Source organism: Citrus clementina, unplaced genomic scaffold, assembly GCF_000493195.1.
Source record: "Citrus clementina cultivar Clemenules unplaced genomic scaffold, Citrus_clementina_v1.0 scaffold_5, whole genome shotgun sequence".
Lineage (NCBI taxonomy): Eukaryota > Viridiplantae > Streptophyta > Magnoliopsida > Sapindales > Rutaceae > Citrus > Citrus x clementina.
In genome coordinates, this window is record NW_006262201.1 from 33,443,762 (window position 1) to 33,465,371 (window position 21,610).

At 35.7% G+C, this 21,610-nt stretch overlaps 1 protein-coding gene across 1 annotated transcript; it reads right to left on the minus strand.

Moving 5' to 3' along the window:
- Positions 1 to 12,480: 12,480 nt before the first annotated feature.
- Positions 12,481 to 14,594, minus strand: LOC112098185. The gene is made up of 3 exons (XM_024183825.1): positions 14,018 to 14,594; positions 13,451 to 13,642; positions 12,481 to 13,394 (listed from the first exon to the last, which is right to left on the minus strand). The coding sequence occupies exons 1-3, from the start codon at positions 14,592 to 14,594 to the stop codon at positions 12,481 to 12,483; spliced, it is 1,683 nt and encodes a 560-aa protein (XP_024039593.1).
- Positions 14,595 to 21,610: the final 7,016 nt, after the last annotated feature.

A 21,610-nucleotide genomic window follows, 5' to 3' on the forward strand; every position in this document is an offset into this window, starting at 1 on the left:
ATTGTCTCGCCTTGAGCACGCTTTGAGACTTTGATCCTTTTATTTGTCTTATAGTATTTTCGAAATTGATAAAAGAAGAATGAATTGAGTTTTTTTTCATTATGCATCCTTTTTATTCAAAGTCATGGTTTACAACCCTGTTAGGAAAATGCTCTAAAGCTCAAACTATGTATAAACATCATGCTATTTTGTTCTTAGCCGCCTATAAGCATTTTGTGTCCGAGGAAACAATAAGAGCCAGCCTCAGGCTAGCACTTGCCCTAAACAATCTGTGCTAACCATTTCATACTTCTAGCACTTTTCAACAGTTATTGAAAATTATGCCATGCAAATTATAACCATTCGTTTCATGAAAACAAATATAGATTTGTCGAAATCTGATCTAGTCGATTAGGATTTAATATCAGACTTTAGCACCAGCACTAAATTTATTTGGTGGAGAATCGGTTGGCCAATTGTCAATATGTCCTGCGACCACTAGCGATTAACCTACGAATACCTGAAATCACAGAAGACGGTCAGAGACGCCGGAAGTTTTTCCGGCGTGAACCCTCTGACGCTCAAGTAAGTTTCTGGGCCTTTTCAGGAAAAATAATAAAAATAAAATAATTCATATTTTTTATTGAAGAAATAATCTCAGATAAATATAATAAAAGAGTCAAAATTGAAAAGGAGAGCTCTCCCCCTTCTTTGAACTTTTCAGTAGTTTTATAAGCATCCGGGATTATCATACCATCTTCAAAGCATTGGCGTTGATGGGTTTAATGCGCCGCTTTAATTATGAGTTAATGCGTCCGTTACAGAGTAGTTATTGAGCTGCAATTATAACAGCTGGGTGTGCATAGACGTTATGGTTGAATTTCTGGGAGGAGCTTGACAGTTTGTGGTTGGTTGAGGTTTTTTGAACAACCGACCTGGCTCTGATCAGCTCATGATATTCTGGTCGAGGTGTCTGTTCATAACCTCAAGGATTACTACCTGGTCGAGGTATTATTCTTATGGTCATCAAGATTATCACCTGGTCGAGGTTATCTGCTCTAGGCACTAGAATTTTCTCCTGATAGCCTATCAACCATTCGCTCACTCTTTACTTTAAGGAGATCCTGGTCACCCTATTTTTATTCCCCAAACACAATCATTTGTTTTAATTATTATTCATTTGTCATCAAGATTACCCCAAGCCTATTTTTATTTTTATTCTTTTAATTATTATTTTTTTAACCTTTCACACACATGACAGCCTATTGTTTCAAAACTAAACTCTATCACTATACTACCACTATGTCATAAGTCAAATTAACAGCACAAATCATTCAATAAAATGCCAAGTAAACCAAAGCAAGTTGGATGCCTATTAACAAAACTCCGTTGTGGATAAAAATCTAATGCAGTAAGGAACTGCTTGCTTAGTTGATAATACCCTTTTGTTCTTTGTTAAGTTGATCTTAATTCTGTTTCTTTTCGTCTAAACTTGTTATGGAGATCTGGATTAAGGTTGTTTCAATTGAACTGAATCCAAGAAGATCTTAATTCTGGTGCGTACAACTTGTACTGATCTTGTGAATAATCTTGAGCATCGATTGATATTATAAGTCGTCTAAGCAGATCAATCACTACAAAGGTTTATGGTAAAGTTCGTTTAGTTTAGCTATTCCGTTCATTTTATACAATGGTTGAATGATTTCATTGTAAAAGAACTGTATAGTCGTTTTATTTGTTTCTTAATATTTTGTAAATCATCGAGCTCTAGAGTTTTATAATCATGTTATTAATGCCAAACACCAAGACAATGTGTTGCCTTAGGATCTGTCTAGTTACATTATTAACATATCATATTGACTGCAACATTTGCATCCTCGGTTTTTTTGGTAGAAAGTGAGACCAATAAATTCCCTATAAATACAGCATAGGTACTTTTATACTATTCTTGATCAGTTGCCCTACATCTCTGCAGCTGCACTTGCCATCTATCAAGTGGTCGCAGGATCCTTCATGACTAATTCTTTGTCAAAGAAGTTGATTTGAATTTGCTAGCAGATTCTAACCTCTATTTCACTATTTTGCAGGCGTGAAGCTCATTTTGAAGGACATCTCTCTTGGTGCTGACATTTCACCATTGTTACCTCTCCCTCTCCCCTTCTCACCTCTCCTGAAATTCAAATACACCGCACCACACACAACAAACCAGTGAGGTACCCCATCTCCCTCAAAAATACAAATTCATTGTTCTAGATAGGTTTGGCTTTTCCTACCTCCAAAATCTGTCGAAAACACCTCTAATCCCTCATACGTTCTATTTAATGCTTCTGTTCTTTTTCTTTTTTTTCCCCTCTTTTTTGGAGATAATGCTTTTGTCCTTTGAATATTTGATATTTGCATATGAAAAATAAGACTCTCAATTCAAATGACTGGTTTAATTAAACAGTGGTATAAATGAGCAGCAGATTCTATAACATGATGAAATGTTTGGATTATTGATAAATTTTGATACTTTGCCCGCAAGCAGAGAATGATGAAAGTGAAATTGCAGCGTAATTAATGTAACAATTTCTAAATTTGACCAATTTTAAGTAATTGGCAGGTCCATGTGGGTTATGACTTCTAATTTCATGATTTTTTTTTCTTGTCATTTTTAGTATACACATTGTGAACTAACTTTCATTTCAATAGATTGTATGTAGATTTGGTTAAAGTATTAATGAACCCAATAATTGGTGGGTCTAGTTCAAATATCATTAAATTCTTGGAGTAAAGAAGAGAAGTGAGAGTAGCAAAGGGCTATTTTCCAACGACCAGCTGATGAAATAAAGACATAAAATTTGATGCAACAAAAATTAATTAAGTTATGATCTAGGCAACTTTGAAAACGTTATTCTGTACTTAATTGGATTAATTTGTACATAGAATTTTGGAAACAAGCTTAATGACTTGAAGTGTTAGAGAATCTTGAAGTTAATTTAAGTTGGATAAAATCTCTAATCGTAAGCTTAATCAAGTAAATATTCAACCAGCAAAAAAAAAAAAAAGTAAATATTCCTGTATCTCAAAAACATGAGTACTCAGTCAATAATGAGTACTTGGGATTTGGGACTATTAATAGCGCTATGTTTCAATGCTGAAACTGGAAACAAATGGGTCAAAATGTGTGCTGCTGTGAATAAACCAAAAAGCAATGCGGGCTTTGTCAAAATTTTGTGAACCAACTTTTGTCAAAACAGCATAACTCTTGTTTAATAATGTTTGACCGACTAAAATTAGTGGTTTATAATCAGACAAAATATTTACCCAGGAGAACGTTTGTGATCATGATTGAGATTTGAGATAAATGGATTAGCCTAAAATGGATCAATCATGAATATACGTTTGGTGAGAGTGCTTGCATGGGATAAAAAGTCCAAAAAAAAAGAGAGAGAGAGAGAGAAAGGCTCTTATGGACAATTTTTGTCATTTTGTCACCAGAATCCATATCGATCGTTGTATGGACGGCTGGCTCCGAATGCCAAACCAATCAGTTTTTTTTTTTTCCATCAAGTTCTTGTTTTTATTTTTATTTTTGGAATTAGTTTTTCTCCCATCATTACATTTACATACTGCAACAGTGTGTTGCTGCAGCAAAAAGTAAAAAAGAATAATATTGCCGTACATGCGAATTAACGAGGTCGAGCTGAGAGAGCAAGAGATAGAGTGCGACTGTGAGTTTTTTTTGCTAATGTTGGAAATTAAAGAGACTAAAAGCGTCCAAAATGTTTAAAATTGATTTGCTTGCTAGGGAAGTAAACAAAGACTGGGGGCTTTTGTACGTAGAGAACGACATTAACACTTGATACGTATCATGAAAAAAATTATTAGTTATTTTTCCATCATTCGTAGCATGCTGCAATTGTGTTGTTGCAGCGAAAAGTAGAAAGAATAAGAGCAGTGCTAGCAAGCGACTGTTGCACTCGCTGCCTTTGTAACCGTTTGCTGCAACAGCACACAATAGCAGTATTCTCATTTACCAAAATCGTTGGTTACCAAAAAGCCAATGAACCGCTGCAAATTTATCCTCCTTTTCGAGGAAAACGAAAAGAAAAGTTGAATAAAAGTAATCGAAGTCTAAGCAGTTTTTATACTACTTAGAAGATTAATGGATTTTCAGACCCCTTTCTAATCAAAGCACGATGAAAAAAAACGAAAGAAGTTTATGCGAAGAACCTCACCTCTGCACACAAAAACAAAATCCCGTAAATTTTCCATCCTCAGGAGCTCGGCGTATATATTATATTTGTTGTGAGTTGTGATGTGATGCCTTCTCAGTTTAATATATTTTCAGAAATTGAAAAAGAGTCATATTTTTCAAAAGGGATGAATGAGACTAAATCAGGCTAGCTATATGTATTTTCCGCTTCCTCAGAAGTCTTACCACATAATCTGGAAGACCCGAAAAGATGACCCCAAAAAGATGAAAAGAAAGCTTTTTGTGAAGATGAGAGGAAGTCAAGATTCTCATACATGTCTAACTATTTTCTTTCGTTATTTTTTTTTATTCCTTAAAAGTTAAATATATATTATATTGTTTGTTATCAGAGGCGGTTTTATTTTCTTAAGCGAGTGAGTTAATGATTGTGAGTCAAAAAAATAGAAAATGATGCGCAATGAAGAATTATTATTCTTGTTATTCCTATTAGTATTATTACTATTTCGGAAATTAAAGCTTCGATTAAACACTTAAATTAACAAACTTACGTGTGCTAGAACCTTCCTCCAACCTAATTAAATAGCTTGGATTGCTAATTGCATATTTAGTTAATTTTTGAGCTGTCTCACGACATGATTGATTTTGAAATGATCTTTGACACTCATACCATCTTTAATATCAGTTAATTAACCATACCCAAAAAAAAAAAATTATTGTATGCATCTGGCAACTCAAAACAATCCAGTACAAGTCTGTGCTCTGTTGGGACCCTTATGCAGAATGCAGGCTTCAGGGCTCAAGCTGCGCAGTCTACAGAGAGGTGGCAGTCCTGCAAGCTGCAATGCATTTTGTTCAAAGCCACTGTTTTGAAAACTAGTAGCTTGGGAAAGCCGAAACGTTAATAATAATATAGTGAAATATTTTTATTATCGACTCCTACATGCATCTTAATAAATGATAATCCCACGGAATATCGACTCGCAGTATATATATGTGTTCGTTCTCTTTTTGTTTATGTCAGAATTGTCTGAGAGGAAAGGAAGGGAATTCCTAAATGATTATAGGGGATTCGCCAAAATACCCAATCTTTGAATAATTATTATATTTTCATTTTTTGAACTAAAATCGTTCTGGCTTATTCTCCGAGTAAACTTGGGTATAAACTTGTCCTTGTAGCCAGGGCCGGCTTTAGAGTCAGAGGGGCCTTAGGCGAAATTTTTTTATGAGGCCTTTATTTATTTTACAATTTCAATACTCAAAGATATATAAAAAGGATCAAAATTTATTTAATCTTTTATTCTTGAATTTCAACAATAATTAAAAAAAGATAAAAAAATTTTAAAAATAGAACCTAAAAAATAGTCAAGAAGATATATTTTTGTATTCCATTAAAACCGTTAAAAACAAACAAACAAATAAATAAAGAAAATATTATTTTCAAATAGAATATTTAGAAAGATAGAATATAAAAATTTGAAATGATAAATTGATGTTCAAAAATAAAAACGGACTTTATATTTTAAGAAACTAATTTTTTAAATGAACTAATGAATATAATAATTTTCTTTGTAGAGAAAAGAACAATAAATTTTTTTCATTTACTAATTCTTGAGATTATAAGGTTTTTAATAAAAATTAAAAGAAATACTAAAAGTCAAGATTCTAACATTGAATAATTAAAAAGGTTAATAATTTTTTGGAAATATTAATAACACATGAACTAATGGTTAAATCATATTATTAATTATATTTCTTTAAAATTAAGGTTCCCAAATATAGATTTTTTTTATCAAAAATATTTCTTAATTGTAGGATAATTAAGAATAGATAGATGTTTAATAAACTTTTTGATTTCTTAAAATACATATTAAATTTTTTTATTAATTAAAGAATTATTAAAGAAATACTAAAAATATGAGACCTTTTTAAAATATGAGGCCTTAGGCGACTGCCTTGTTCGCCTATACCTAAAGCCACCCATGCTTGTAGCCTCTCCGGCTCCGCATTAGAAAAATCTCTCAGGCTCTTGCTTTCGTAGGTATTTCTGTCAGATTATGAGCTTATTATCTATTGTTATTATTATTACCAAGATCACATATACTTTTTCAATAATAATCATAGAAGAAGGGATTTATATATTTAATTTTCTTTAGAAGATATTGATGTTGCTGTAAACATGATCCATGGAGTGGATATGTAAATCCTCTCGTTAACAACATTACATTAGTCATCATGACTCATTAGGTATTGGACGTGGGTTAAATAATTAACTTGTGTACTATATAGATTTTAACACGTTACCCCAGTCATCCATCTTGGCTTTTTCTCAGATTTTTATTTTTATTTTCTTATTGTTATACAAAAAGGGCCTGAGATTATGTTTCTGATTGTTTATACTTAATAACTAACGGAGCGTGTACCTAGTTTAATTAGCTTTTAAAATAACGTCATCAATTTTGCATTTGCATGTATATGGTTCGACAGATTGTTCGAGAAATCATCGTCGCATTGGGTGAGTGTCGGTGGCCACGTGGTGCTTGTGAAGCAAGATAATCTCTTCCACTAAGGGCAATCAGAGCTCAAGAAACATTTGAATGACATTGGAGATCATATTTTTGGCCCCTAAAAATTAAAAAAAATATTAGTATTAGCTAGAAGAAACATTGAAAGCATTGATGGATTAATGGTGCAATGCCCGTACACACACACACAAATTTATGCGGCTTGCAGGGAATCATTCTCTAGAATGGTACTGGTAGAGTGGGTCCCAAATGTTGCAGCAGTTCTTTTCAGTGTTCTTATCATTTCTCTCCTTAGACTGAAAAGAATTAAAGGAGGTCGGTAACCCCTTTTTCTTAGGACTGCTGTATCTTCAAACGCTGTGGTACGTTTTATCGACTTCGCTATTTCCATTTCCGCTTTGTAGTTGAAGGCTGATATTTTCCAAACTTATACCATATATTTGTTGTGGATACTTAGTGTTAATTAATTGCAACCTCCGTATTGCTAGCGTATTTTATATTGCGTTCCTTCAAGCTTTTTTCCTTTCATATTTATTTATGCATCATATGAACCCGGTTATGCAAACTTGGTGCATGTTTCTATTTCTCAGGGTGGCCTGGGCGTTTTTCGATGAACTCCCCAGAGATGGTGTCTACCAGTCCGAAGACACAGTGTCGTCGGGTTGACAATGGGTCCGAAGATCGGATAAGTTGTTTGCCCGATTCTATTCTCTGCCAAATTCTTTCTGTTCCACCCACAAAAGACGCCGTGGCCACATCCATTCTATCGCCAAGATGGAAGCATGCTTGGACATCCGTTCGTAATCTGTGCTTTGACGATGAGTTAAGCGTCATGGGTGATGAAGTTTCAGGCATCACAGTGGCTGCCTTCGAGAAGTTCGTCCACTCAGTGCTCGCTCGGACTCACCCTTCATCGGTTGAGAAGTTTTCGCTCCGATGTTCATATTTACGTTCACTCGGTATGTTTGATTACTGGGTGTCTTCGGCAATCAGTCGTAACGTTCGGGAGATCGAAATTGATCTGCGGGACCACGAACGCATTCCCTTACCCGCCAGTATTTACCGCTCCATAACACTTGAAGTTCTTCGACTTCGCTCCTACTTTGCCCTAAAGATTCCTCCCGACGGTGTATGCTTTCCCAGATTGAAGACTTTTCACCTGATGCTGCAGCAGCCTACCAACCACTTGCCTCATAACTTGTTTTCCAGATGCCCTTGCCTTCAACATCTGTCCCTGACGGTATATTTCACTGCGGCCAATCCTGCCTCCAACTTGATTATTTCTTCCGCAACTCTGAAGACGTTTGTGTTGGAGGTTATGTATTGTAGTCATTCATCGGCCCCTAATCAGCACACTGTCACTATTGTTGCTCCCAACCTGGAATTTTTAGATATCACCGACGATCTTGCGGTGTCCTATGCGGTGCATCAACTTCCCTCCCTTCACAAAGCAGTTTACTATGTTATGTTCTCTGAATGGCCACCCATTGACCGGAGACCTCCTGTACAGCTGCTGGCGGGTATGACAAAAACCAAGTGTCTAACTCTGTCTGCTGGGGTGCTTCATGTAAGTATTAATGTATTATCATCCCCACTGTTATGTTTGCTTCTTGCTTCCATTCATTATGGTATTTCCTTCCATACTGACGTCATGTCTCAATGTGTTGGTGCGCATAGTCCTGCCCAACGTTGTTGCGCATTTTTCTATTCCTCGCTTCTAAAGTGTTGTGATTATTACATTCATGCACCGTTGCATCTGCACTAATTTCACTTGACTTTTTACTCTTCTGGTTGGTTTTTTGTTTTCCCGATTTTCCCCAGGCACTTAATCGTCGCGGCGATAATATCTTCCCTCAATTTTCTGCGCTTACCTATTTGCATGTTACGGTTGGTCAGTTTGGATGCACCATGCTACCTACCATCCTCGGGTGCTCGCCAAACCTCCACACCTTTGTCTTGCACCTGGTGAGGATTACATCAACGTTCAATGTAATTGGTTGTCCTTTCTGCTGCTTTACATTCAGTAATCTTTTTTCCCCTCTGAGCAGTCAGATTGGTACGTTTTGAACGACGAACAAACCCGATGGACAGATACAGCTACCGTTCCCAGTTGCTTGAGCGACCATGTTAACATAATCGAAATTAACGGACTTGGCAAAGAAAACTCTCACATGCGTCTGGCGGAGTACCTGCTGAATCATTCCAGAGTATTGCTTACGATGACCGTTCGATGCAAGCCATCCGTTGACGGGAAAACTTTGGAAAATCTCCACCACAGACTTATGGGGTTACACAGAGGGTGTGCTTCTGCTTTTATTCATCTTACAAGGTGGGTAACTTGGCCTTAACTAATAACGTTGTTGTCCAAAAATTTGCAATCTCATCATGGGCATTATTAAGAATTTTTGCTTGTCAGCATCCGTCCGTTACAGTTGCTAACTTTAATCCTTCTGTTTTCGATTATACGATATGCACTTTATCACATTCGAATGTTTGCAACTGAACCTGACACTCTCCGTATCCATTTGTTTATGTAATATGAGCCGTGTTATGTTGGTAACTAGCTTACTTGCTTAGCGTGCATGCATGACAAACATTCGATTGTCATTTGTTTCAGCATAATATTCCGTTCGTCGAAACAATCGTCCACAGTTTCAGGTAGTTGAAGACCTTCATAATAATACTCTTCTTATTTCGCATTTGCATTCTCAGTATTCTGTTCTCTTCTTGTTTATATCTTGCACAAAAGTTACGCCAATGTTGTTACTCACAATTGACGGACGTACGGTTACTGATCAAATTGAAAGCCAAAGGCACCACCTGCCGCCATGTTTTATTCCAAACAACGTGTTCATCTGGCGCTGTTCGTCGCTTCAAGCTAATGATCCTGAAAGCTCGTCACAATAGAACCAAAATTGATTATGGTTACTTTCTAAATTAAGTTTAATCTATCCTTGCGATGAGTACATTCTACGGGCCTTTAAAAAAAATGTTATTTTAGCATTTAAATTTGATTTAAACAGCGTAAAGGATAATCTCTAATAATAGTATTAAAAATCTTAATATCTAAATTTCAATTATTATGTCTCATTTATTGCATATAGAATATCCATAAAGAAAAAAAGGAAAAGAAAAGAAAAGAAATTCAGATGGCACAAACACTATAATTTTAAATTGGATTCCCATATGTCATATACATGTAACTTACAACTCTCTTATATAAATAATAAATAATATGAGCTTATTTACTATTTATATAAGAGGGTTATAAGATTCATGCATATAATTTAACATTAGCATTTTAAGTTATATCCAACTGGCTGTAATAGGCGAAAAGAATTTTGTTACCGGATTGGAACTGGATGAGACAGTTATCAAATCATTAAAATTTTCACACATGGCGCGCTCTTACGAAATTTTTTGTCACATCATGGGCTGTAACATACATAAGCAGTAACATTGGGAGATCCGTAATGGGTAATTCATATTTTTTTCGAACAATTTATATAGTAATAAAATAATTTTAAAATAAAAACACACGATAACGACAGAAAGAAAGAGAGAGACATAACAATTAATAGCCACCCTAGCTTTATGAAACATCGTATATCTGTTTTTAATTTTTTCTGAGATAAATTTTGATTTCTATACTGACCAGCGGCGCTAGTCCCTCCTACAGTCCATTTAATGCTTCAAGTTGTCTATCTATTTTATCCCTCTTTTATCCTCGAATTTACTTTAATTTTTTTTTCTCTTTTATTATATAGACTAGACCTAGTCTGCTGCGGCAATGCAAGCATAAGACGGGAGCGCACGCCTTCTCAGAGGGTCAGAGCCTTAGTTTTGTTTGCCCGTTTAGAGCCTATGATTTCTACTCTCCATCATACTTCAGCTTCCTGTTTCGTCGTATTGACAGTAGTGATTTAAGAAAAGTCAAATTGAAGCTTGAAATGACAATTTCAAAATTACAAGCCCAGTGAAATAGATGAGATGGTTTTTATTTTTGCCTGCCTGTCCTCAGGTGCCGAGCAGGTTTTGGCAAACCTGTGCCTCATGAATATTTTTGTGAATTTTGCCTGTTCGTCCTCAACTGACGGAGCAGAGTTGGGCTAATTTACTCGACTGAATACTCAACTTACCATACTTTATACCCAATTTTGTACTCGACTAGATACTCGACTTATTCAATTGCCTTCACTTCTTACTCGACTATATTAGGAGAAAATTCTAGGCTATCAGCAAATATCATGAGCAGATCAGAACTAGGTCGTTTTTTTTTCTTTTTAAGTTAATGGTAGCCCATCAATTAGCTTTACTGCTAGAGAAAGTATCAAACAAATAATGTGAAAAATGCATAACAGGAAGGACTAAACAATATTGTTGGTTGATACATATAAGATAGTACTCACGCAATAATTGAGTACTTAAATAGTTGTCTTGTCTGCAACACTTGCGTGACCTATAACAATATACTCAGGAGTTAAATAAAAACAATTAAAAATATAATAAAATCATCAAGGTTTATGAGTGTATATTGTTGTAAATTTTTGTTATCTACAAATTCACAAATATGTTGTTACAATTTTAATAGGTATTATTAGTTTTTGGATTTATTATGGTGTACTAATAATAGGGGGAAATTTACAAAAATGGCCATAAAACTTTTGCGTTTTTGAACTTTAACCCTCCAAAGTTTTTTCTATCATAACTAGCCAAACACCCTATGTTTGGACTACATTACCCTCATCACTTTCATCAAATTTACAAAGCCATGCCACTTTTTCAATTCCAGTACAAGTAAATACGGATCTTCCTCAACAACTTAACAAACCTTCATCACTCTCAACAAACTTCATCATTCTCGATAAATCAATTGCATAATTGAATATATAATCATCAATGGGAGAGCTTCTTAAAATTAGTTTATATTCTTACACAATGTAAACCTTTAATCTATTGATTTTATCAACTAAGTTCGAAATTAAAGTCGGTTTTATTGCAAATATTGTTATTTTTCATTCATAAAACAATGTGATTTGTTAAAGCACTTAGTTTGAGTTGAGAAATGAAGAAAAATCATTGAAAACACAGAAAAATGGGGCAAAAACCGAAGTTCAGAACAAGTGAGACATGCAAGTGGAACAGGTGCCTGTCGCACAGTAGGCAAAGTCCAATAAATTTACTAAGGCAAACAAGTGTCTATTCCTGCTAGGTCGCCTAAAGGACCAGCAGGGGAAATCCATTAAGTTTATTAAGGCGAGCAAGTGCCTATTCCTACTCGGTCACCTAAGGACCAGCAGGCAAAGTCCATTAAGTTTATTAAGGCATGCAAGTGCCTATTCCTACTCGGTCGCCCAAAAGACCAGCAGGCAAAATCCATTAAATTTGTTAAGGCAAGCAAGTGCCTATTCCTGTTCGGTTGACTAAAGGACCAGCAGGCAAAAACTATTAAGTTGTTAAGGCAAGCGAGTACCTCTTCCTGCTCTGTCGCCTAAGAGACCAGCAGGCAAATCCTACAAAATTCTACTAAGGCAAACATGTGCCAACTCCTGCTCGGTCGTTGAAGGACCACCAGGCAAAATTCTGCGAAACCGTTAAGGCAAGGAATCGCCTATTTTTCCTCGGTCACTCAGAGACAAGCAAACATATTTTTTAAGGTAATTTGTTGAAACAACGATTAAGCAAAGTCATGGCAAGAAAGCAACCGGAAAGCATCAAAAGTTTATAAACATTCAAGCGTTTGTAAATAAATGAAATTCAGAATTTACATAAAAGGCAAGCCTAAGGATTATGAGGTTCAGCAGCCTCAGCAGGAGAAAGATCAACAATCTCGGAAAGAGGAGAACCAGCGACTTCTGGAGGAGCAGGCATTGATCCCTGACCTGCTTCCAGAGCATGATCCCCTGCTTCCTCCTCCTGCACCCCACTTGAAGGTGCCTCAACCTGATCCTGGTCCCCCCGGTCTTTATCCACCTGATCTGACTCGGCCATATACTTCTGCACTCCCACATCCAGCTTGCTCATGTTAAGCTCTGGATATTCTTCCTTAAGCACAAACATGATGCACTTGTAGCAAAAGGCGAGCCCAGAGTTATACTCTGCATCCAGCCGATTGTCCACCTCAGTAGATTTACCTTTCAGCTCGGCTACCTGATCATTCAAGGACTTGATTTGCTCCTCGAGGGTCGTCTTCAAGGTATCTCGTTCACTTTGAGTAGCTTGGAGATCGAACTTCAGGTCACCCAACTCGCTCTCAAGCTTGGAGGAGTTGGATTCAGCAATGGCCATTTTCTCCTCCATGTCCATGATCTGCTTGTGCAGTTCAAGCAGCTTCTCCTTGGAGCGATCAGCAGACTCAGCTTTCTTCGTCAAGTCCTGGTTGTCAGCTTGAAGCCTCCTCTCATGGCCCGTGGACTTGTTCTTGTAGCAAGAAACTAGAGTAGCCAGCTTAAAGGAGACCCTCTGAACGTAACCAGCTAACTCACTAAGGTTCATGCTCTCAATATCTTCGACCATTTTGGGTCCCACCGACTTGCCATAGTCCCTCTGATATGGGGACAAATAGTCACCCTGGTCCCGAGGCGGAAGAGGAGAGGATCGATCTCTAGATTGAACGCTGATCTCAGGACTCTTGTCGCATACCTTCTCACCGCCATTCTTTCGAGGTGGGGGAGGGGGCAGAGTAGGAGCAGGAGCTTTAAAAGAACCAACATTGGTCTTCTTCAAAGGAAGGGGGGATTGCTGGAGCCACCTGAACCCCGAGCACGTTTCCTTGACATAGCGCTGAGGATCTTGTTATCCATCCCAGCAGCTACGTCCACTAAGCGTGACCTAACAAGATTTGTTGACGATAGGAGATCTTGACAAGTAGACGCATTCACCAGAGCAGTTTTCACATTGAGCAACGGTGTATCGTCAAGATTCTTGATCAGGCCCCACGACTCTGAAAGAATAAACAAGGTTAAGGAACCCAATAAGTAACGATCAGAGAAGTGAAGTATGCAGAAAAATAAACAACCTGGGGTGACAAAACGCGTTGGAAGGTGAATATCACCACCAAGCGAATGGATTGCTGGACACCAATTTCCCCCAGCAAAGAAAAATTTGTTCTTCCAGTTTTTACATGAGAAAGGAAAGCTGGTGATAGGCTTCCTCTTCGCAGAGCTTGACATGAAGTAGTACCAGCCTGCTTCCCTTGGGCTGCTCCTCAGCTGATACAAATGCTTTACTTCCACAAGGGAAGGCTCCCCGAGTCCACACTTTTCCCATAGCACAAACAAGGTTGAAAGAACCCTCTACCCGTTCGGGTGAAGCTGACCTAGAGCCAGATACATGCCACCCAATATCCTGGCAAAATAAGGTTGAAGGGGCAACCGAGCCCTTAACTTGAAACTCTCTAGATGCATCGTCACATACCCATTTGGAGGCCGACTGGGGACGTCACCTTTCCCAGGGATTACAAGGAGAACCTCCTCAGGGATATTATAAAGATTTCTAAGCTTGAGTAGGTCAGTGTGGGTAGTAGCACAAGTAATATAGTCAATGAGGTAAGCATCTGCCTCCATCCTATGACTGATGTTTCTCTTCTTAGAGGGTCTGCTCAGCTTGGAACTGCTCTCCTCACCGTCACCCACTTCCTCAGGGACCCTAGCCCCCTCAGAACTGTGATTTTCACCAGAACCCGATGCTTGCCCCCCACGGTTTCCCATAGGCTCAAAGTCAGAGGAAGGCAAAATGGCCTTGGGACGAGGGTACTCAGGGGTATCCCTATCATAGGAGGGGCCTACACTACTGGAAGGGTGTAGAGGACCAGTGGGTCTTAACTGGTTGGGGTACGAATCCTCTACCTCTTCGTCACTCTCATTTACAATTAATTTTCCTCTTCGGTTTGACATAGTGAAATCTTAAAAGGAAAAGCACAATAAATCTAAGTATATTGGTACAAAAGGGACAATACAGAATCCAAGCAACAGCAACCACAGGAGAAGTTAAAGACGATACCTGGAATAAATCGACACTGGTGGCGTTGCCGCGACGGAGAAAGAGCCCAGCAAAAGGAAGTCTTTGGTGCGGAAAGTGCGATTAAGGGCCAAAGAAGGAGTTGGATTACAGCGGAACGATAGATAATGAAGCGCAATGGCAATTTCAATTTAGGGATTTAAGACAAAAGGGGAACAGAGGCGTTTAAGTTACGCGAATGTTAGCTCAATCGCCGCGTATTGAGGGCAGATAAGCCACCGTTTCAAATTTCAGAATCAACAGGCCAAAGAGCGACACGTCACTGGTCATTAAAAAGGCATGGAGAGATGTCAGCCCAGCAGCGCATTGGATCCGTTCACGAAGGCCCTAGTTGGGCCGAGAACCCTTTAAGCAAGAGATATCACCTCGGATCCATTACAATAAACAAGGACCCGAGGAACGTGGCCCGAGGATTGCCAGATCCAATTCTTAGTTTCTAGTCTCAACTCGTTTCACTCGCAAGACTAAAAACTGGGGGACTGGTGTTAAGTAATGAAAAGAACTAGCTCGACCATGCCCTCATCTCTCACCCTGAGGCGAATCTCCTCAGCTGAATGGCACGAGAAGAGTCCTGGTAAAACATCTTATACAGGTATGTACCAACTAGAGACGAGCCCCTTCCAGAGAAATATACCGACCAGAGATGTATACCGACCAGATGCTCATCACCCAAAGAAAGGGCACACGATCTCACGAAATCGCGATAGTTTCGCTACACCCCGAACCATTGGGAAGGACATGGCACCCCACGTTAACCCACGATCCAGTGGTTTGAGACCCATGAGGGTCTGCCATCACCCGAAAAAGGGGGACATGAAGAATACGCAGAAACGGGGGACAACGGCTATAAGAAGCCAGGAGACTGATAAAAAAAAGGACAGAAAAATTGAGAGTAAAGGGAAAACTCTGCCAAATTGAAACTAGATTACATTCCATACAAAATTTTGAGAGCATTACAAGAAATCATAAAATTTAAATTACATAGTTTTCCCGTAAACACCTTGTGCTAACTTAACCATCAGAGGGTTTACGCCGGTAAAACCACCGGCGTCTCTGATTTGTTTTTGTGAACGCAGGCTTAGAAATAGGAGAAATGGTGATTCCAACCCCAGAGACTCAAGCAATCGTTGAAACAGAAAGAATGTGACATCTTCTCTATTGACCACATAAACGTTGGTGAAAAGATCTGGTCCGATAAAGGGCGAGCAGATTTCAACATCAACATGTAACATCACAAAAATGATAAGAGAGACACTTTGCTTGGACAAGAAAAAGAGTATTTCGTCTAGAAGGTGGTTGTTTCACAAGGGAATTGAAAATGACTTCAATAAATTGTTGAAGTTATTGAATTCATCATTTATAAAAAATGGTTGATTATTCTTTACAAAATTGAAATGAATTAATTATATTATTTCACCAATTAATTGATGAATACCACATCAATTGAGATAGTTTTTTAAAATAAAATGTATAACACTACTCAAAAAGTTGAAATTTTTTATTTAAATATTTATTGTGAAATGAAACTACTAACAAATGTACTTTTAAATTATAAAAGTAAAGTTAATAATTATTGGTTTCCAAGTAAACATGGATGTTTAGTGAATACTTGAACTACGTGGGTGTAATAACATAAGTATCATTGACTCAATGATACACTTATTAACAAGCATGTGATGATAATTGATAAATATCTCTATCTCTATCCGGTTAGTTGGGACACAGTGCCATTTGTTATTCCAAATATGGGTTGGTATAGCTCAGTGATGTCTCAAAACAAAGCACTCTCATTTGTGTTGTCACCAATGAAGTCAATAAGCACTGCTAGCGAATCATTCAGAAACAAGACATGCAAACATGATGTGGGCAGCCATTGCCCATTTTCATCGCTTCTCCTCTCCTGTCTTTATTAAATGTAGTGATTCACCACATAAATGGGCCCCGGCTGGCCCATGTGAAGAGCCGCCATCATGTTTGGACCCGTGAAATATTTCGATGACTAGACAAATTTGATCAACTTTTCTCCTATGATTTGGGCTAATTAACAAAGTTGCTTGATTAAGCAATATGTGGATAGTCCTTGTCCTTGAAAGAAATTCAATGATATTATTAACTTTTGGCCAAAACCTTGACAAGAGGTTATTATTATTATTATTTGAAGTTTCAAACGACTTGATTGATCACGATATTGGATTGAGTTTATATAAATTGCAAATTAGAAGAGAAACGATGTTATTGGTTATTTTTAGCTGAATCAAATGTCATAACAATACTATTGCGATAAAAGTATTATCGACTCTTTTTAGTTAGGTAGACAGATAGTCAAGGATCACATGATATGATAAAAGATTCTCGGCGGTGTTAATAGTTTATGATGGCGGGCTTGCTATTTTCCCCATAAAGAAGACAAAACTTTTCAATTAAATTCTTTCGAGGAGTGCTAGATGTCAAGAACGCCGAGAGAATGTCGAGAGAAACGGCATACAGTAATGCCGTTTCTCTTGGCAGAAAAAAAACAAAAGATTTTTTTAAACTTAAAAACTTAAAAAGTCGGTATAAAAGGAAAAAAAAATGCTGACTCTCTCTCCCTCCTCTCGCACGCTCGCTGGTACTCCTTCTCTTCGACATTATTTACTTTTATGTGGTTTGCTATTAACAGATTCTGTCATGCTGATAACATGGGAAAATGACCTGGCCCTCCAGAAGCTGACAATTGGTGCAGCTGGGCAGGGTACTTTTCAGCTTCATAACAATTTTACTTCAGATCCACACAAGATGGAGAATATAATTATGTCTGTCAATTAATTTGCTAAATAAACAAGAGATGAGTGATCTTTTAACTTTTCAACCTACAATTAAGCAACATGCCGAAATACAAATTCCTGCAAAGTTGTATCCATTGTGTCAATCACATTCTTTTTAAGGCTCACTACTGATTATTTTATTTTATTTAAATATTATTTATTTTTAAAAGAATAAATATAATAATAAACCTATGATTAAATAATTTTAAATAAAAAGATAAAAAAAGTTAAAAATAATATTTATTTTAAGGCGCCCTACTGATTATTTTATTTTATGTTATTTTTTTTTGAAAGAATAAATAAAATAATAAGCATATGACTAAATAATATTAAATAAAATGGAATAAATAATATTTATTTTTAATAAAATAAATAATATTAAAAATTTATTTTTAATAAAATAAATAATATTAAAAATTTATTTTTTAAAATAAAATTTATAATATTAAAAATAAAATTTATTTTTTAATACTCACTACTAATTAAATAATATAAATTGGAGACAATCTGGACATGATATGCGGATTTGAAAGAACAAAATTGACCAAGATATCCTTGTATTTGAGGAAATTAACTATTTTTTTTCATGTTTTAAAACACTTACCAATCTCCTTAGCTAATCTCTTAACTTATAGTCTTATACAATGCTAAATAGCTCAAAATATTTTTTTGGAGGGTTTCATTTTTTTTAAATAGAAAAATCTGATAATTGAAAAATGAATAGATTTTAATACTAATTTTAGAGGAATTTACTAATAATTCCGTAAACATCAAGAATGATTCAGGGAACGATCGAAGAAAAGATAAACAACAAGCATAAAGTCACACTCCAACCAAATGTGTCGTCAACCCTTTGCATCAGCAAAAGTTCAATTACAAGAATGGCTGCCATTATTTCAACATAGTAAGAAGCGCAAGATCCCAAGAGGAAACAATAATTTTAGTGACCAACCTTATTAATAAAATACTTTTTTTTTTATTATTTAACAACATTAATGTTCTTTTTGGGAAAACTATTTACACCCACATTTTTATTAAACAACTGCCAAAAACCCTCTTTTCTTTTCTTTCGCTATTGAATTAACATATATATTTTTAATTTTAAACCAAAAAAATCGAAAGCCTTATTATTCCTTTTGCAAATCAAATATGGAATAGAGGCTATGCGCAATCATCAATGGAATTATGGTAAGAACACAATTGCATACCAGACAAACAAATTTTGAGCGCTTTGCTTAGATGCAGAAAATCAAAAAAAAAAAAAAATGGATTTGAACAATAAGAAAGAGTTGAAATACTGGGGTTCCACGAGAAATTATTTATTTAAGGTTATTTTTTTCATTAAGAAAGGTGTTATAGGACATTTATATTTTATTTTTAAGAGTGATGATACAATTATAAATTCCTGTACAAATTTATCTTGTAAAAACTGATGTGACATTAATTCATTGGTTGAACGAAAATATAAAAATAATATAAAGAAATCATGTAGGCCAAGAGATATTTAATTCAACTAATTTTATCATGTCATATCAGTTTGTACAAAATAAGTTTGTACAAGAGTTTATAACTGTATCATCACTCTTAAAAACAGGTAGGGGTTGTTTTTTATAAATAGCTTATTAAATATGCTAGAACATCTTGTTGAAGTTCCTATTATAACCTTAGTGTTTTAACAAAAAAAGACAATTATATCTTACTTATTCATAAACTTTAATATATAAATCATTAATTAGATATCATCTTACTGCCACTGTCTAACTACTGCCACAACTACATATTTGCCTTTACTATCAAAGTTTTTGATCCAGTAAGTTCATATTGCAATTTTATAACTATGACTTTTAAAGTTTAGTTTACTTATATTTAATTTTTTTTTCTATATCCATACTTTTATGAGAATGATATACATTTAAAAATTTGAGTATTAATATGCTATTGCCCATTGATTTGCACCGTATGCCATATTCGCAAAAATAAAGTTCTTATTCTACAGCTTCTCCGCCCTCAGGTACTTCTAAATTTACATCTTTGAAAGCTCTACAATCACTAGAGCTGTGCCCAGGCATTCCACACTTGAAACATTTTCCCCACATTAGTTTTGCATTGGGATTAGCGTGCTGCTTGCACTGCTGCTTTGAGCCTGTAGCTATTCCTTACTATTTCTCGTCCCGCGGAGGAATTTTCTTTTTTTTTCTTTAAGTATAAGTAGCAGATTTTAGTATAAGTAGCAGATTGCAGGAAGTGTGTAAATACTCAACTTTGTGCAAACTAAGCTTCAGGGCACTACAACAAAAAGGGTTACTCGTGAGGGCAAATGCCTCGAAAATATTTATATACCCTTGGAAAAACTCATTTTCGATAAAATGCCTTCATATCCTAAGTGATTTGTCCTACAATCTCACTGCTCTCAACATTAGCCTCCTACTGAACAAATTTCCCACCAATATGATTATGTTGGCTTGATTTTTAAGATTGATGCAAAAACACAAATAATAAGTGACATGAGACAGCTTATGTTGTATGCAAAAAATATACTAATTACATTCCAAATAAAGATTGGAAGGGTCATAAGTGGCCTCACTTAAAACTCAGTCTCCATAGGCTATGTACAACCTTTTTGACAGAACCTTCCTAAAATACTTAAGTTTACTAATAAGCCACGTATGTATTTTTACTAGTTTCTCATGAAAAAATTGAAAATAACATCAAATTATTATAAATTCACAAAAAATATGGAATAGCAAAACTCGAGACCCATAAAATTATAGTGTCCTTAAAACAAATTCACCACCTTGTGCTTAGGTTATATTAGCATCTATCTCCTAGGATACAAAAGATTCAAATAGTCTCAGTAACACAATTTTACTATTTCAAGAACTTCAAATTAGTGTTTGAACCTATCACGCTGAAGCCTAAGCTAGAGAATTTTTTTTAAAAGAAGGATTTTCTTTAATGTGTCTAGCTAATGATTTAGAAGCCATATTATTGAATTTGCCGAGGGCATTTTGGTCTAAAAAAATTAAATATTGACTCTTGAACTTATTATTTGAATTTAATTTTGGAATAAAATCTATAACTTTAATTAACTTTTAATGACCTAAAAGGTTGTATTTTTTCTTATAAAACCGGCCACAATCATACTTTAATATTCCTTTAATCTCTTGCTATTGCCATCAATACCTAGATTGACATTGTTGTTACACATTTCAGATTTAATTTCAATTAAATTTTAATGCAATAGAAAAGGGGAAAACCAAATTAAATTTTCCTTTATTTTTCTAAACCAATAGGTGATATTTGAGATCCTATTTCACATTCACCCCAATACCAATAAAAATGTTCTATGATTTGTTATGAAAAGTTTACGGAAGAGATTCAAAATTATCCATGTAAGAATATTTCCCCAATATTCATTTCGCTCAAAATTGGCCTTAAAATGGCCATTTTAATTATGCTATTTTTCTAACAGAATCTATTCTGGACTAATTAATTTAATGTCTTCGCTAGGCTAGTCTCTACTCCAATTCAATCTACTATCAATTAAAAACTTGATATTGTTTCTTGGAACCTGATGTTGACATGAATATACAAGAACAACTATTTTTTATGATTGTTAAATACAGTCGGAACAAGTGAAATGCCATTGCAAATATGTTTTTTCAATGGCTAAAGGCAGTTGCAGGCCGTTGATAATACTTAGGGTAGAAATACTTTTTTTCTAGCCAGCCGCCATAAATATACTTTTTTCGAGTAAAATAAGCCATGGAAAAATGATGAATGCATATCAGAAATGATATATATATACAACCAATGAATAATTTTTATGATCACTTTGAGCCATCAAAAATACTATTTTCAATTGGCTCCAGCGGTAGTTTTTGTAATAGCACTTTCAATTAAATATGACCATGGAAAATATATTAAATTTGAGGGCCGAAAGTAGCCAAAAAAACTAAAATATAGTTGAAAAACGTATTATTCCAATTGATTTTCCAATTGAAAATACTACATATTAGTCGAAATAAGTAATATTTGTAATTGAATTGTTCTGCTATAAATAACAGTAGCAAAATTAAAGAAAAGCT